Below are 18,953 nucleotides of genomic sequence, written 5' to 3' on the forward strand. Positions count from 1 at the left end.
AAAAGGTGCCTTTCCCGGTTTCCCCGTTTTCCCGCAATACCGTTCATGTGGTGAAGTTTGAGGGTGTTGGATATCTTCCGTGAGACGTGAACATCGCCCCTCCACATCGTCTCCTCGTATTCTCTTAAGGCTTATTTTGCCCTAAAGTCTCATATTCCCGTTTTCTCGTAATACCGTTTATGTGGTGAAGTTTGAGGGCTATGGATTTCCAATTTACGGCGACTTATTTGGAGACAGCGTCTTTACAAGTACCTTATCTTCAAGGTCCTGGCGAACCCGCTGCATCTCTGCCTTTTCCTCTTCGCTAGGAATTTGCTGGAGCAAAACGCGAATCTAGAGAAAAATCAGACAAGCACATATCGAGCACAAATCGTGACGGTATTGCTTTAGTGTTTGTCAAATGTCTCTTTTTTTCTGTTTTCGACATCGACTGTATTCTTCACATAAAGCGCTTGTTTTATTGAATTGTATTTTATACAAATCAATGTTTTTTTTAAGATTATGCTCGGTTGTTATTGAGCTAGTACATTGCTTGGCATCTCTTTATTTTTCTCGTAATCATTAAGAATAATTAATCACAGAACAATGCCAATATTGTCAGCCTAGATTTCAAATACCAAATCAATTGTTGTTATAATTATTGTTTTTTCCTGAGATAATGCTACCCCAGAAAAAAAAAACACAACAAATTCAACCAGATATAGAATGATGATTTTCAATGGTAAGAAAACAACCTTTTTACATTTTCAGCGGAAAATCCCTGAGAAATATTGCATTTTTTATTGTGTCTTTTTACTATAAGTTTTAGTTGTCCAGTATTTTATGCTTTGGTTCGAAAATAGGATGACACTTAATTCAAAGTCAGTCAACATAATCAATATAAGCAATCAATATCAGGGGTTTCATTAGAAGGCAGGTACCAGTAGTTAACCGCCGCCGTCAACTTAAAACGCTGATCTCAGATCTAATAAAGTTTGCAAATGAAGCATGATTCGTCCACAGTGAGTATGACCGTTCATCTCAGCAGACAACCTTTTTCAAAAGCTTATTCTGGACCCTGGATATTGTTAAGAAACCAAACTGTTTAGATTGAAGGCAAAATCGTCTGCTTCCTCAAAGGTCTTTCGCTACTAACCTTCACTCATGACCAGAGGCACACATCCACCATACACCTATACATATACCCATTTAATCAATGATCCATTATACTCCCCACCAGTTCAAATTAGTACTGCAACCACCCCTATGGAAAAATCCTGCATCTGCCCCTGATGACAAATTCCCTTTTTTTCTTTTGCAGCTGCAATGCATGTCCATTTCAGAACTAAAAAGAGGGAGCATGTCACAAAAGCAAATGACAGTTATGATGCCACCTTAAACAGGCAGAGAAAGCGCAGCCGGCTTAACACAGTGAGTATGACTAAAACTAATGATTGATGTGATAGCTATGGCATAAATAATTATGAAGACTTTAATCCCTTAAGATGTTGGTCTCCTATCCCATTGCCAGACTATTGCTAGATATTTCTACCAATTATCAAATCCAAATCCCCCCCCCCCCCCCCCCCCGAGGAACCCTAGTCTATGTAAATGGCCCCTTAGAGTGGTATTTATCGGACTTTGAAACAAAAACTACTAATAATCAGTGTTTAATAGTGTCTATTAGTAAAGAGTGAAAAGGAAAATACAATAAAAATTACCTTCATTGTGTATAGGTATAGGTATTTGGTTAGTATCTATTTCACAGTCACATGAAAACAAGGTACTCTTGTGATTCAGTTTATATAGTCAAGGTCCAAATCTCAATTTTTAATGCATGATTCAAAAAGGCAAGAATTCCCTGGACAACAACTCACAATATTCAGAAAATCAAATACATTTGTTTCTCTTCTCTTTTTGTAGAAAACAACGCTACGAAAAAAGACCTTGAGGGAAAGCTCCAGCATCAACGAGGAGAGAAAAGCGAAATACTTTGAAATCATGTCTGTGGACTATATGTCCTCGGAGCACACAGGGTCTGATGGAGAAAATGAGGGGTCTGACGAGGAAGCACCTTAACTGCTTTACAAGCATAAGCTTCCATGGAGGAGTGAGGAGGCCGATTCATTGATGGCCTACTTAGAAAAAAAAGTTAGGAAGGGCAGGGGCCAGAGAAGCACAAACATGATGTTCAGGAGGAAAGATGGTGCTAATTCGAAAAGAACACATTGGGCACACAGATTGGGCTGTGAAGCATCAGCTTTAGGTTGTCTACATGCAAGCTATTCTTTTCGAATTAGCACCATCTTCTCTATTTTGCTATGAATGATGGACTTGTGCGTTGGCACAAAAAATGTTATTGTTGAAGCATATAGTGATCGACTTTGATTTACAAATTCACAACGATTTTTATTACAACAAGTTCATGAGTATTCAGATTTATTATTGAACTATTTTCCTCGAAAAACAGTAGATGAGGCTACAATTTATTATATAAAGGAGATGTGATTTATTTAGAATATTGAAAGAATAATATTCAAAGAATTATTACTTTGACCAAGAGCTGATAAAATAATGTTTATAGTAATTTATTTATTTTGAAATATACACTTATTGGACCAAACCAAATGTATAAATACCTATTATATTTTACTGATTACAGAAAATACATGATATAAAGGATTTCAGTAGATATGCTTGTCGGTCTCTCTGTATATATCTTAACATATTTTGTGGGAAGGGGCAGATGGGATCTATTGGTTTGTCCTAACTGCAAATTTAGAACAAATGTATTAATTGGTAACATTCGCACGCCGCGCAAAAGGCAAATTTGCTAAGATGTTTTTTGATGGGCAAATAATTTGCAAAAGTGACCCTTGCTGTAGTAGTAAATATAATGAATATACACTCTTTGCATCATGAGCAAATGCAAGCAAACATGACGAAAACATAACATTTGCTATCGTATTTACCGGTGCGTGAATAGAACTGCAAATCCGTTCTTTGCACTGTTTTTGATATATCAGCAAATATGAAGTAAAATCGGCCTTCACTTGGTTTGTCTTGGTGCCAAATATAAAGCAAACTCAATATTTGAGTAAAGGCGAGTAAATATGGACTTTACCATAGTTGCAAAACATATTTACTATATCTGCAAATCCGTTTTTTCGTCCAGTGTCACTCTCGGATTCTCCCCTGCTTTTTCCTCAGATATTTCTTTAGCCTTTCTCCGGGTTTCTTTATAAAGAATCCCATCACTTTTCGCCAATTATAGCATTTGTAAGCACAACTGTTTATAACATGTCTCGACCATCTGCTTACAACGAACGAACATCCTATAATATACTCCTAACACAGGGAGACCAGTCACAACACAGTAGCCCGGACACTACAGATGCAACGAATGGCACCAATCCCTGAGCTTGCCTTTTTGCAAACATTTTCAATATGACTTTCAAAAGATACTTTGTTATCAATTTACACCCCTAAACATTTTTGAGATTCCACGCGGCAAATCTCTATGTAAATGGTTGCCGAAGGATCAAATTTGTTATTAATGTTGTAGTTTTTTGGATGAGAGAGCCAATCACAAATATTTTTTTTTCAAATCGGTAGTTATTTCCCAAACCCATCGAGTCATACGACGATGTATATTATTTGGGAAGATCGTTAATATATACAGTGGAACCTCTATACAACGGACCTGTATTGAGCGGACACCCTCTATTTAGCGGACAGCATTCAAAGTCCCGATATTTTTTGCCACTTAATTTCAGTAAATCATACCTCCATTAAGCGAACACCTCTATAACGCGGACGCGGACACATTTCACGGTCCTACATATCAATCAATCTTGCTTCGAAAACTCTCGTTTACATAATATTACATTGCATACCATATTTGGTAGTGCGCATCAATCATTGTTTACGTCGAGAATTTTCACATAAACTTGCAGGGATTCATGTTTACTGCGATTTTGTGGGCCGCCATTTTGAAACAGGCCCAGGCCCTAGCGTTTTTAGAACTTCACAGATATCCCGCGCGCTCACCCCAGGCCCTAAGACCATTTAAAAAAGCGACTTCAAAGTGATTGACATGCATTTAAATCAATAGGAATTTGAAACTTACTAACGCATGGTTGCATTTTAAGGCATATTCATTAGTGAACACGGGAACGAAATGCACGGCTATCGTAGAGACACTGCAAGGTCGCGCAAAGGCTATAGGGAAAAATAATTTTGAGCAAAGGATCTTGGGAACGCTTTTTCAAGCTGCCTCTGTGACGCTTTTAGCATAGATAACAATTCTAATATCACGAAATATTTGGAATAAAGTTTCCATTTTTACATGACATTCGTTAGACTGTTTTCAAAATCTCTGCGAAAATAACCTGTTCTAAGTGGTTTTCTTAATTCATGCGCGTGTTGTGTCATCAATTGTAATTAACGCTAATGCGCTGTCAAATCGCCTCGAGGAGTATATACTTCTTTGACGTGACAACTTTAGTTAAGAAATGTCACATCACGGTAAGTAGTACAAACGTTTGTATCCAGGGTATCGAGAAGAAGCTCGAAATTATTCAAAAGTACTCTGTCAATCAACTCATGCGCGAGCACATGTTTTCACGTAATGTTTTTTTTTTTTTACCAGAAAAAAAGATGGAGCACCATAAAATTGTATAACGAAAATTTGCGGGCGAGAGAAATATCTCTTGAACTCAGTGACTTCGCTTAGCCGGGGCACGTCTCGGCCTAAGAAAAAATTGTCCATGGCAACATATTTATAGTTTGAATTTTTGGTCATGTGGAAATTCGCACGCGCGAAAGTGAAAGTAATTACGAATTAAATGGAGGGTTTATAATAAAAATAAAAAAAGTGACTTATTTATTATGTTATCTTTTTAGAAGATTTAGCGATTGAAGTTGGAATGGAAACGGTAAGTCTCTTTTGTGGTCTTGTCATTGTTATTCTTATCCGACGATTCAATGGATCCATATATTGATGACTCTTAAGATCAAATAAAATCATTAAAAAAAAATAATATAAATTATTAAAACTGGTTGAAGACATGCAGCTTATACTTATGGCTTCTCGCGGGTAATTTTTTTTAAACAATTCTTTCAAATTGAAACCCGTTTAGTAGCCCCTTCAAAGCGTGCGATCGATCTGATTTTTGGCGAACATAAGCACCAATGCTTTTATTTTGCAAATCCTGAAATCAAAAGTAGTTTTGAAGGTTTGGTATAAAATCTAAAAAAAAATGTAGTTGCAAACAGCTCCATTTTGAGTATATGAGGTCTGTGCTACTTGATGTCTTATATGACAAGCGGACAACCGAATCGGAAAAGTAATTTAAAAATTGACACTCGATTTTTTTCGATTCGGTGGTCTGACCCGCGCCTGATTTGTCAACTTTGACCGGAAGTTTTGTTTTATTTTACAGACCGAGAAGGGAGTTGTGTGGTAAGTAGAACTGTTAGTGTACATATATTTTTAGTAACAGCTCTTTACAAGTCGTCTGATTCACCTTAATGGAGCAAAGTATTAGTTTGTCCCTAAACCAAAAATTACTCCTTAGTTTCAAGCCTTTATTGCGTAACCTTAGTGAAACTTAGAATACATGAGATTACAAAAGGTAGAACATTTTAGTAACGACGTTAAAGTGCATCTGAAGGAATAAAACCGATAAAAACGGCTTAATCATAGATATCTAATATCCCCTATGCTAGAAGACTCTTCATTACCCAAAATCCCCGATTTCCCATATTCCCCGATTTTTTTACAGCCCTTTGAATATACCAGTCTGTAAAACACCTTTGTCGCTGATTGACAAACGTATTGCGGGCGCGTAGCGCGAAAATCAAACTTGTCAGCTCGCGCACAGTCTGCATCTTCATTCACGAAAATGAGCGCCTCTCCCTGTGCATCAACAAGCTCTGCCGATTGAAAAAGCGATGCCAGTGACATCGAGACAGGGAAAGCGACTCAACAACAATACAGCAGAGTATTTTTGCCATACCAAGACGAGGCATTTGCGGACAAATGTCAAATTATCGAAAAATACAGGAAGCGAAAAGGGAACTGGAGGAGAAGCTTGTCAGCCGTCTAAATGGTTTGACAACAGTAGAATCTAAAACGGTGTATATACGACCCTGAAATAAAATTAAACGATTTACCTGTTCGCTGTTTTCGTCAATCGTCTTTTTCTGACTTGACATGAGTATTTTGTAATGTAAGATGTTTACAATAGCACTTACAAAATATGAAAATTTATCAGCAAATCTTATATCGCGAAAAAATGTGGGTCCTTTAGCTTTTCACCTAGGTTTTGAGGATCGTATATCATTGAAATTATGATTATGGGAAATCGGGGAGTTTTGGTAAAAAAATATTTTTCCATCATAGTAGATATTAGATGTCGATGGATGAACCGTTTTGGAGGATATTGCTTTTATTCCTTCAGATGCACTTTAATATATCATCAGATAAGGTTTCAGCCCGGGTTCACTTGCATTGCGCTCTTTGGCGGGTGCACAACAGGGGGGGGGGGGTGCTGTCCATCATAGTTAACAAAGGCACTTGTCATTTGGATCAGTGTTCGGTTTTGAGTTCTCCTTAAAGGAGAAATCTGATTTTGAAATAAGAGATCTAGCTGTTAAAAAGGTCCATATCCATTGAATCAATCCAATGTTATCAACTAAGTCAAAGCTTTGTGAAATATAAAAAGAAAAGAAAGAAAAGTTGAACTCCTTTATCTAAAGATTCTTAGCAAGTATTTTTAAGTTGTCTTCAAAGACATTTTTCGGACCTTGATAGGAACGAGCCACCGGATGACTTGCCACACGAGGAATGTAAATCGTACGAGAACGAGGGAAAAGAGAACGACAAGTACGATCTAAACCTGAAGAAAAGCGATGACAAGGCAGATCTGAACCTGAAGAAGGACGATGACAAGGCAGATCTGAACCTGAAGAAGGACGATGACAAGGCAGATCTGAACCTGAAGAAGGACGATGACAAGGCAGATCTGAACCTGAAGAAGGACGATGACAAGGCAGATCTGAACCTGAAGAAGGACGATGACAAGGCAGATCTGAACCTGAAGAAGGACGATGACAAGGCAGATCTGAACCTGAAGAAGGACGATGACAAGGCAGATCTGAACCTGAAGAAGGACGATGACAAGGCAGATCTGAACCTGAAGAAGGACGATGACAAGGCAGATCTGAACCTGAAGAAGGACGAGGACAAGGCAGATCTGAACCTGAAGAAGGACGATGACAAGGCAAATCTGAACCTGAAGATGTGCGAGGAGGATAAGACCGAAGAAGATAGAGTAGATCCTCCTGACACCGAGGAAGAGAAGAAGGACGAAGATAAGGAAGATGCTTCTGATGGCGAAGAGGTGAGTTATTTGACAATAGTATTCCAATAAGCAAACGTGCAGACAGGTGCTAAGCTAGGAGGGGGGAGGGGGGGGGCAAGGGATTAAGGAGGAGGGGTATTCCCTATGACGAGGACACTTATTAATATCTGCAGACCCATATTATTTATTATTATCATTCCCCTTAAGGTCAATACTATTAATGCAGTTTGTTGTTATGATGTTGTTGTTGAAGATGATGATGATGATGATGATGATGGTGGTGGTGGTGGTGATGAAGATAAGGATGATGAAGATAAGGATGATGATGATTGCTCTTTTGTTTTTGTTGTCATCTGATATTGCCTTTGCTATTATTATTGTTAAGTCGTCGTTTATGCTGCTGTTTGGCAAGCTGTGTCTTGTTTGTTTTAAAACAAAAATGTATTATAGCCGGTTTTGTTATCCTATTGGTGATGTTGCCGTTATTGTGTTGTCTGTTGTTGCGTTTTATCGTTTTGAGTTATAGTATTGTTGTTGTTGTTACTGGTTACCGTGTTCATATGGTTCCTGTTGTGTATCGTCGTCTTATTAATGTTGTTAATCTTATTCATATTGTTTTGTGTTGTTGTTGTGTATTATTGTCATATTAACGTCATATTAACGTTGTAAATCTTCATATTGTTGTGTATAGTTGTTGTTGTTTATTGTTGTCATGTTAATGTGTTGATCGTATTCATATTGTGGTGAGTCCTTGTTCTTGTTGCCGGAATTTTTTTTTTTTTTTACTCTTTTCCTCTGGTTGACAGATGGACATCAAGGAAGAGTTCGCTAGGTACGTACATTTAAATTTCGGGCACACGTTCAAATCACTGTTTTGATACCTAGTCAAACTCGAGTTTATTCTTTCTCTTGTTATTCTAGTATTCTATAAAATCTACGTAGGCTGAAATATACACTAAACGGACCCCCTTTCATTTTATCTAACGAGAAGTATAATGTATACAAATTGCAAGTAAATAAACAATCAAATTCACTGTCAAAATACTATACAAAGAAATTAATCTTAATAGAGAAAATATGTATTTGCTCATAATAAAGACTTGTTTTTCCTTGCGAATAGGCTACAGGTGAAATTCCAGCAAGTCTGCAAGGAGAACGTGAGTAAAAGATTGACATGACTCTCTTCATCGTTATTTTTTAGGTTCTTTTGAACAAGATTAATCATTTTGGTGATACAAAATTAAATTAAATGAAATAGGAAAATTTTGAGGAAATATAATTATTACTAACATATGATTTTTTTCCAGGAACTTCTGAACGACACGAGAAAAGCGTAAGTGTTAGTTATTTCCCTTCTGACTTACACGATTACTTCGCTTCGGCTCTCAAGCCAGGGGACTGGGGCTTAATCCATGGTTACGTCAGCTGCTTGATATCTACACGGGAGTGTGTAAATCGGTCCTCACAAACTTGTGTTGGGAGACACGCGACACGTATACACTATCTTGCATTCATGATTGTAAACTGCATGGGACGGAAAATATCTACAGACTGACAAGTCACAAGGACACAAGACAGCCCCCGGCGGCAGGGGGAGGGGGGAGGGGGGACTTTCCAGAAAAGAAGACGGGGATGATCGTCCCATCTTTTAGGGTATAAAATTTCGAACTGCTATTGATTGTTTCTGGCGATGATAAACTGCTTTTTGCAAATACCGATGAACGCTTTATTTACTATTTGCTTGTCAAGTCAACATGTGGTTTCTGGTGCTGTTTCAGATCTGTGAACGCGTACGCGGACCTTCTTCAGGCTACACGTGCTTCCGAAATGAGCGAGGTGAGCCCGCGAGTTTTACCACCTTGACCAGCGTAATTAATTCAATAATCAAATAAGCGCCTCCCCCGAATAAGCGCCACATCTGAAAGTCGAAAAATTGAATATTCGAGTAGATACGGTGCGTCTCCAAAGATATACTTTCGATCAGATCAATCAACGGCATTGATAAAAAAAGCTGCGCCGGTTGTTTTTAGAATATACTTTATTTTGCTAATAATGCATCCATGTCTCTATCTACACTCTTCAAAATATTAAAACTTGCAGATAGCAGGTGGGGGTGCGCGATCTAAATGAATAATAATAGACGATCCTTTGATAAGAAAGACCCTCTTTCTGCCGGCCAAAGGGGGTCTGCGAGCGCAATCTGCGCATCCCAATGTGTACGCAACTGGAAATTGTACGAATTTGTTTTTAAAGAAATATGTTCCCGGCTTTTTTTTTTGTCGTGTCACACTTCTCCACATTTTGACTCACAAGCAAATTATGGATAATGAAATTTGATGACTTTTATGATATTTTCTTGATATGTTTATGTTTGCTTTACTACAGGCACGTGACCGACAAGTCCTGCAAGACAAACTCAAGTAAGTGCGCTTATCGCCATGGTAACCATTGCAAATATAATTAGGTGAAGAACCTGCTATTTATAGTTTGAAAGGTTGATGTGAAACTGCGTCTAATTGTCTGCTTGTATCTCGTTTTCAGGGAAGTCGAGTCTAAGCTGGTGAGTAATATGCTGAGATAATTAAAACTCCGACATTACAGGACATTACAGTGCCAAATGACATTGTTGGGACATGGACAAATGAGGGAACATTTGAGGCCTCAATTAGGGGCACATGTTTTTCTTCTAATAATCCATGCAAGAACTAGGCAAATTTCCACTGTTCTGTGGCATTTTTTACTGAACATACAGGCAGAATATAAAGCTTAGATCCATTAAGGTGGTGGGAGGATGGTGGCGGTTTTTCCTTAATGCTAGTTTTTATTACAAAACGAGACTTCAGAAAGGACAGCAAATTCAGGCCCTTATGTTGGTTTATGTGTGGGGTCGAGTTTAATAAGGCATCCAATTTGAATTGCAAATTGATTGAGTCCTGGGGGGAGGGGGCAAGTGGGATCAACCCACCCGATTCATCTCTATCGCCAATGTGTAAATCTCACTTCTAAAGCTGATAGTGTTGTATTTGTCTTGCCAATCTCTAGGCTGAATGCACAAGCCAGGTTGCCGAGTAAGTATCATAAAATTCTTTATGTAATTGTAGATAATGTTATAATTGCTTTTAGCATTCCGTTGACTCAATCGGTATGCTTCCTCTTTTACTGTCTGATTTTAGTCTGACCGCTGCTAACGACAAGCTTACGAGAGACAACGTAAGTAGCCTAAAAATGAAACTAAACACTATTTTGGTGTATCAATTTAAATAGTCAGAAATGCCAAACGGATGGAGGAATGGAGGATGGCTAGAATACGAAGGAAAGTGTGTAAATTCCTAACATGCCGATTTGAGAGCCATTTGCCAAAAAAAACTTATGTGAGGTTAAATTAGTGACACTCTAAATGTAAAGGCTGTGTGATTGATCGATTACCCATGATGTTAAAAAAAATCATCAGAACAAGAAAAACATCAGAAGCATCGCACTAATGCATAACTCCATTTGATTTTCCCTTTTAGACTAAGCTTGTGCAGGCCAACCTTGCCAAAGACGAGTAAGCACCCATTTAACGTAGTTTTGTTACTTAGAAATAAACATTTACCCTTTTCAAGTTTCTGATTTGTGTCTTTCCGTTAACAGGGTTATTGAAAGCTTGCATGCTCAGCTCTTGGAGGCCGTAAGTATTTATTTCCCAGGCTCTTAGAGGCACTACATCATCTCAATTGCGCATCTATTTTTTAAGTCCCCCAATCTTTATGGCTGGAACGCTGTTCTGTGTGTTTCAGACACGCAAGAAGCCCTCCCGATGGCAGAGATTTAAGCGCCGAGTAAAGGCGTTGTTCGGCTGAGCCTACCAGAGTCGACAAGCGCCACATCTTATTGTATCTTTTTTTTTTTTTTTTGAGGTTGCGCAATGCGTGCAAGTATAATATGAATTTTTTAGACTTTCAAAACAAATGGACTAAAATAATTGATAGAATTTCTCTCTCTCCCATTTGTACCTTCTTTTTATATAGTAGATTGATGAAAAAAAATCAGCCGACGACATTTGCGGGAGAGCACACGTAACTACCTTCTTTTTTATAGTTTTATGAATACTTCTTGGCCGGGGAAATACCGGCTTAAGCATGGTGGCACATTCAAGTAAAATCCATGCGCGATTGATTCTGTCCTGAAACTTATGATTATATGGTTACATTCAGCGCCCTATAGGGTGAAAGTTTGGTGCCTTTTCTACCGTCAAAATCCAAACGATTCTGTTTCTAGTTTTCCCGCAAATGGCTATGTGCTTCATTCAGTATTTTTTCATTCACATTTTTTAATGGCTGATTTGGCTTTAATTACACAAACAGTTATTTTTGTATCTCATTGCGCAACCCCATGAAACACTATGTATGAAATTTCTTGTTCTCAACACCATGTATGAAATATCTTGTTCTCAACACTATGTATGAAATTTCTTGTTCTCAACACCATGTATGAAATATCTTGTTCTCAACACTATGTATGAAATTTCTTGTTCTCAAATCTCCCGGCGCTTGCCTCTCGCCAGAAAACAGAGTGTAGAGTTTGATTATTGTTATTTTGTAAATAAATGGCGATAAAAACTGGTTTTATGGTTATATTCTAGGCTGTTGTACTCTTTATTTTAGCTTTTAAACATTGTTTGTATAGGTAATCATACAATTTCGAGATCGATTGGGAAATAATTTGCACGTTTTTCAAAAGTTCAAATTGCACGATCCGTCTTGGGCGACGTCTGGCTCTTTGAGTTTTTTTTTCTTCAAATTGTTTGTAAGTCAATCAACTTCCAGTAAAACTGCACTGAATTACCTTTTTCTGCACTTATTACCTTTTTCTTGCACTCAATTACCTGGACATTGAACTGCTCTTAGCCAATTCGAATCGATCAGAATCGAGAAACTTGGAAATGGTAAAATCTTATTTAGAATAAGAACTACTGTAGAACCCCATTAGATCGAATTCAAGAGTGAGAGAAATTAAGTAAGTCCCGATTCATACGTCGCGCCGAATCTTATTGTCGACTTGTATGACCACAAATACAATGGGTACAACGTTGATTCAGACGTCGCGCTAAATAAGTCGCGTTAAATAGTTTGCGAGTTGTAAAGTGACCTCATGCGGAGTTTCTTCCACAAAATGAAAAAAATATTGTATTTGATTTGGCACATCAGAAGCTCGACTTTTCAATCGGTGTCGTGCTTTTGCCGGCAGTACGACTGGTGCAGCCACGCTTAGTGCCGTGTCGAACTTCATTCTGCCGTGCCGAACTTTATTGATTAAGACGTCGAACTGTTGATGTGCCGAATCCAAACAATTAGATTCGGCAGAGCAGGAACGGGACGTATTAATCGGGCCTAGGAGTTATCAAAGTCGCTTAAGAAATAAAATATCAGCTGTTCTTCTTTTCCTATAAATCATGGAAAAAGTATATTTATTCATATATGCTTGATGAAACTCAATAGAGAATAAATAGCCAAAATAGAAACGAAGTCGTGATAAACATTTCTTGCTTTGTTTGAGGAGTCACGAAAAGAAAGTTAAAGTTAACGGCGAAAAAAACAATATCACAAGGAAAACAAAACCGGTTTGAGTGTTCCCGATATTAGACTCGAGTTAATACAGTAAAAATTAAAAAAAGGAAAAGATGCAAGAAAAAATCGAACGCAGTTCGAGTCCAGAGGGTAAACATTTATATTGCCCAAGGCCTGTTTGATGTGGCGCACGCAACATCTAAAAATGTAAAGATGTATTTCTAAATAATATTTCTATTTCAAATTCGGCCTTTCAACCAAGACTAGGGCTATTTATTGCAAACCATTTACTAAGACAGCTTTTCGGGTTACCATTTGTGGCAGAAAAGCTATAAGTGTCGAGTAATTTTCCGCGCATCATGTCGATAAGACGCTTGGCTTCAGGATTTACTTGCGGGATAATCACGCAAATGTTAGGCGCACGTACTTGCCGTTCATTGCCATGTTTAGAGAGGATAGCTTCAAAAAGAGAGATCAACATGACGGCAGCAACATCAATAGAATCTGCATAAAGTGGACCGACTATATAGCCATGTTTTTCGTTGATGGCTTCTGTTGTGGCAAGGTAGCCAACAATGTTTCCCTCGGTGTCTGAAGCCATCCTTGCTAAACCATTACACGAGCGAATAAAATACCTCAGGAACTCTTTGCGCTCATGTCCAAAAACTTCAGCGTCGTAATTAATAAGTGAATCATCATATAATTGATCCACCATTTGAGCGTGATATTGAGGGATTGATGCAAATCCACGATTCAGAGCTTGCAAAGCAATTTCGATTTCGATGCCGTAGTCGTGCAGAAGCCAGAGAGGCTCAAATCCATGTTTCTTGTATTTAAGGACCATTGAATCAACAGAACATAGTGCCATGTTTTGTGGATGTGAGATCGCACTTATAGCGGCGTCGAAGAGTTGATTTCCGTAGCCGTGTCCACGATATTCAGCATCGATGATAAACACACTTACAAAACCATAAGCGTCATTGTAGTTCATAAACACAACAAAACCTATTGGTTTACCGTTCAATTCGCCCACATAGATGGCCGTTGGGTCGATCAAGAGTATTAATTCACAGGTATTGGAGGACATTCTCCACTTTTCGCGATCGATAAGACGTATAACATGACTCAATAGGTTGTTTTCATCGGGACGATCGGACCGAACTTGAAACATGGCGACGATCAAATAAATGGCTGCCCCTTGAGGTAGGTACTTCATGTATCGTACCGTATTATACCTTTAAGCAGAGAGCCAGCGCGGCCGCAGGCCGCACGCGGAGCTCCATAGGTATAGTCAGTCAGTCAGTAGATCTATTTTTAAGCACGCTGGCCACAACAACAGATTGTATATACCGCTGATTTCCATGTGGGGCGTAGGATTCACAATACAATAGATTACGAAAGTGCGATAGATTACAATATGAAAAAGACAATACGATTAGATAATATAACTAGACGCTGCATAACTCGGGCTAAAAAAGTAATCACCGAAAAATGCAGTCTGCATTTTGTACTTGTTTTTTTTCTACATCCCTACTCAGTGTGAATTTACTGTGTTTAATCCTGTGATTGAGACTTTTGTAAACGTGGGGTAAACCACAGTGAGCACAAATTGTTCTGCTAGAATTTACTGTAGAGGGTCCTGGATTTTTCTCCACATCTCTACTTAAAGTAAACTTATGTTTGAGAATTTATAGTATCAGATATCGGGCAGAATGGCTATTGTTTTCTGGACAACATTAAAAATGGCGCCTAGTTCTCATAAAATATTCATGACTTCTTAGTTTGAATGTGATTGGTTAAGCAGTCATTAGACTGATTTGAGATTTGAGCTCCCATAGGTCGTTAAACATTAACGACCTTATGACTAGGTGTCTAGCGGCAAGTTTAAATATATTGAGATGATGCAAATGCTAGCGCATCGTTGAAGTTGTAATAACACAATAGAATAAAAAAGAGACAAGTTCTGTATCAAGCTATCAGTAATTCACGGCAAGAAAGTCGAGTATTCTCAGATATACTCCAGAGGGCAGATTTAGGTAAGGTCAAAATCTTCCTCTGTCTTCCTTACGTCTTCCTCCTAGGGGTGAATATTCCCGTGTCTTCCCTAATTATTCTCCGAATATACTCAAGACTATAAATTTCAACAAGTAATGCCCTAATATACACCGTGTGAAGACACGCGGAAGATGCGAGTATGCATCTAATTTACACCACATGGAAGACAAGGTGCATACTAAGTGTCTACCTCATGTCTTTCCCAAATAATCCACGGGTGTAAACTCGTGTTTTACACAAGTCTTCCCCGATGGTAAGACATGAAGTCGACTCCGCGTCTACTCGAATATTCTACAGTGTAAGATCTGGAATATTCCCCATGTCTTACGCGCATATTCGCATGTCTTCATAACCCCCCTTTGGTAACCCCCCTTCTGTTCGTATTCGCATGTCTGTCTCTGATTGTAAATGTGCTTTCGCGTGTCCGTGTATTAACACACCCCTCTGTAACAGACGCGAAATAGCAAATATACTATTATAACCGCGCTGATACGAACTTGTTTTAACACAAGTTTTACAATTCTTTCGAACCCTGAAAAACCAAATACCATGGACTAGAAATAGCTGTTTAGAGATTATAACAAGCAAATTGCCAAATGTATATGCCTTTTCTTTCAAAGCGATGATATCGATGTACTCAAAATATTTTGATAGATCAAAATTGCATGCAAGCGCCGTCGAACTTGAATGTTAGACCACTCTTCTATAGGTAAATACTAAAAAGTTTATGTTTTACCAAAACTGGTGCTTTTAATGAAATGCCAAAATCGGCAATCTATATTGTTGTAACTGTGGTTTCTGGCTTTTTAGGATTTGATGGATTACAAATATTAGCGCAACAAGTCTTGGTTTGAATTTCATAAACAAATTATAAACCATCGAACCCGCGTCACCTTAAAACACAATAAATATGTTCTTTTGATAAAATTCTAATAGAATGGTTCATAAACCACTGGAAAACTCTTTAGCGTATTCATCACTAATACACCCCAAATTCATTGTTCCCTTTTGTTCTGGCTTGACTACATACTACACTCTAAATATTACAATTTGTTGCACATGTTTATAAATTTTTATTTTTTTAATAAATCAGTTTGTTATTGAACTTAGTACTGATACTTAGTACTGCCTCACTAAGTGCTGATTTTTTATGTAACGCGAAATTAGCTATAGAACGTATTTATGTTTTTATCACTGGCTGAGCAACCCATCTACTACTAACTATGTAAGCATGTTATGGGATTTGTTATTCTGAAGACATTATGCACTTGTATTTTACATTTCACTGACTTACATGTAAAAAAAATTGTTAATAAACTATTTTTAACATGAATATTATGTCCAAAGTTTTACTGTCTCCAAACGCAAATGATCACCACGTTTGCCCGACGGACACGAGTTTGCGCCAGCGAATACGACGAAAGACGCGGCGAACACTCGAGTAAGCGCAAATAATCACCTATAGGAAAATCTAGGAAATATTTAGATATGCACATATAATCACCTTGTATGTAATGCGGAAGACAATCGCTTACGCTAGCGAATACTAGCGTACGGAATATTTAGGTATGCACGGAATATTTAGGTACGCACGTATAATCTCCTTGTCTGCACTGCGGAAAACACGCGCTTACGCTAGCGAATCTAGCGTAAGACGCGGCGAATACTCGAGTAAGCGCAGATAATCACCTATAGGGAAACCTAAGGAATATTTAGGTATGCACATATAATCACCCTGTCTGCACTGCGGAACACACGCGCTTACGCTAGCGAATACTAGCGGAAGACACGGCGAATACTTTAGTAAGCGCCTAATAATCATAGGTAGGAAGACTTGCGGGCGATATCGCTCCCTTCTACCCGTGTAAGACACGGAATATTCTCTCAGGGAAGACGCGCGCAGACAAATGGAATATTCCACGTTTGTCCCGGATATTCCACATGTCTGCGCTAGGTGCAAACTCGACTTTTATTGCCGTGATTTTACCCGCGCTATAGAAATCGCATATCTTTCAGGGACCGTTTTGGTATAAGTTACGTCGAAGTTCTGCTATTTCGGGGGGGGGGGGGGGAGGGGAAAGGCGATCAAGTCGTGTTTTGAATTCGTCAGTTTCTGCTTTCTTATAAACACCGAAGTGTGAATCGGAACAAAATTATAGCTGATCGTACCTACTCCACTGAAAACGCACAAAAATAAATACAAAATACTTAGTCTACGCATTCCAGGAATCATTTTGGTATAAGTTATGTTGGAGATCGTAATGTATTTGGGAAATAAAGGCGAGAGTCGTGTTTTGAATTCGTCAGTTTCTGCTTTCTTATAAACACCGAAGTGTGAATCGGAACAAAATTATAGCTGATCGTACCTACTCCACTGAAAACGCACAAAAGTAAATACAAAATACTTAGTCTACGCATTCCAGGAATCATTTTGGTATAAGTTATGTTGGAGATCGTAATGTATTTGGGAAATAAAGGCGAGAGTCGTGTTTTGAATTCGTCTGTTTCTGCTTTCTTGTTAAACACCGAAGTGTGAATCGGAATAAAACTATAGCTGATCGTACCTACGCCACTGGAAACGCACAAAAATAAAAACCAAATACTTAGTCTACACATTCCAGGGATCATTTTGGTGTAAGTTACGTCGGGGTTCGTAATGTATTACCGGGGATATATAGGGGAAATATGCGCGAGAGTCGTGTTTTGGATCCCTGTTATTTTTGCTTTGTTAAATATCTCAAAGCACCTCATCTTAGAGCACCCTTCAGTCTTCTACGTTCTCTCTTTTACAGAAAAAAAAGGTTGTTTTTCCTTCTTTAAAGAATAGAAACAAGACGAAATCATCAAAACCCGCCTCATACAAATTATCCTGACAAATACCTAAGACTGATATATCACGTTTTAAATTTAGCGCGGTCTTCGCATGGTTGACTGCCGGATCCCAAGGGAGTGTAGTCCAGACCTGGGACTCTCTTGCGCTCGACATTCTGGCTCGCGTGAAAGAGGGTTCAGTATTTATTGCAAGATAAAAATAAGAAATAAAATAAAAAGGAATGTGAATCATTTCAACACTATTTTGATTTATAGTTGGCTTAAACTTTTTATTTTGCAATTAATATAACCTGAAAACTGAAAACTTTTAAAAACAGGTGATACCATTGTGAGGTAATGTTACTAAGAATAGTGGTCATATAACTCATGGTCTTTTTATGACTATCATTATAAACAAGTTGTGATGAGAAATCTTTTGAAAGTCATATAGCCCTAATCTAGAATGATCATTTGAACAACATTTTCAAATAAAAAATAGGCGATTTGTTTAAATTAGTGAAACAACTGATTAATACCCAAATGTCTATTTTTTTCTCAACTTTTAAGCAAACCATAATTATGTAAAAAGCTCCTTCATGACAAAAATACACTAAGAAAAATAGCTTGGCTAACAGGCCAAATTGCTATCAGAAACCTTGAGACTTGGTCTGTAGACCTTTTTTTTTCTGCAATGTTTTGCCAAAAACCTGGTGATTTCACGTTAAAACCGGGAGACCTGGAGAGTAGGTATGCTACTGACCTGGTTAAACCAGACTGGGGACTTTTAAAATTCCTGGTGGATTTTTGGCTTCCACGTTACCTTCTAAGTTTTCAGACTCTCCATGGCAGAGTTTTCCCTCATACAATTTCACTCTGACCTGATGGCATGGGAGACCCCCCTCTATATCTAAAAAAATCTTGGAAATTAACGCCCGGGTTGACGAGCTTGTCGGCACAATTGCTGGGATAAAAGCTAGCCTCGAGTTTTCTCAAAAAGATATAAACGAACCAAAGCCGTCAAAGCTTGAGACAGCAGAAGACGGTATCGGCCAGGTAAAATACTCCCTGGAATATTTCGAGAACCAGTCCCGCCGAAATAATATCCGGGTCTCAGGAATAGAGGAGTCCGAAGGCGAAACATAGTATGACGCAGAGGTAAAGGTAAAAGAGGCCATCAAAACCAAATTGGGTT

General features: G+C 38.3%; 2 protein-coding genes and 1 long non-coding RNA gene across 4 annotated transcripts in view; 2 read left to right on the forward strand and 1 right to left on the reverse strand.

Moving 5' to 3' along the window:
• The window catches only part of LOC116612454 (uncharacterized protein F23F12.8), a 32,837-nt gene that overhangs the window by 5,799 nt on the left and 8,085 nt on the right, over positions 1 to 18,953 (reverse strand). The window contains exon 5 of the mRNA XM_048726944.1: positions 253 to 333. Within this exon, the coding sequence (XP_048582901.1) occupies positions 253 to 333 (81 nt within the window). The remainder of the gene's footprint in view (positions 1 to 252; positions 334 to 18,953) is intronic.
• On the forward strand, positions 730 to 2,671 carry LOC116616686. Its single transcript, XR_004295435.2, has 2 exons — positions 730 to 1,410; positions 1,903 to 2,671. It is a non-coding gene; the product is annotated as an uncharacterized LOC116616686 (long non-coding RNA).
• Positions 4,417 to 11,950, forward strand: LOC116612448 (cylicin-1). 2 transcript variants are annotated; one of them, XM_048726940.1, is made up of 15 exons: positions 4,417 to 4,506; positions 4,885 to 4,916; positions 5,424 to 5,443; positions 6,797 to 7,385; positions 8,153 to 8,178; positions 8,467 to 8,503; positions 8,654 to 8,679; positions 9,125 to 9,182; positions 9,732 to 9,766; positions 9,888 to 9,906; positions 10,389 to 10,414; positions 10,520 to 10,556; positions 10,859 to 10,893; positions 10,980 to 11,016; positions 11,126 to 11,950. In XM_048726940.1, exons 1-15 carry the CDS (start codon positions 4,494 to 4,496, stop codon positions 11,186 to 11,188), a joined length of 1,053 nt encoding a protein of 350 aa, XP_048582897.1. In that variant the 5' UTR covers positions 4,417 to 4,493; the 3' UTR covers positions 11,189 to 11,950. The 2 variants fall into 2 exon arrangements, with proteins under 2 accessions (XP_048582897.1, XP_048582898.1); XM_048726941.1 differs by having other exon boundaries at positions 4,425 to 4,506; positions 4,888 to 4,916.

The sequence above is a fragment of the Nematostella vectensis genome, chromosome 4 (genome assembly GCF_932526225.1).
Source record: "Nematostella vectensis chromosome 4, jaNemVect1.1, whole genome shotgun sequence".
Lineage (NCBI taxonomy): Eukaryota > Metazoa > Cnidaria > Anthozoa > Actiniaria > Edwardsiidae > Nematostella > Nematostella vectensis.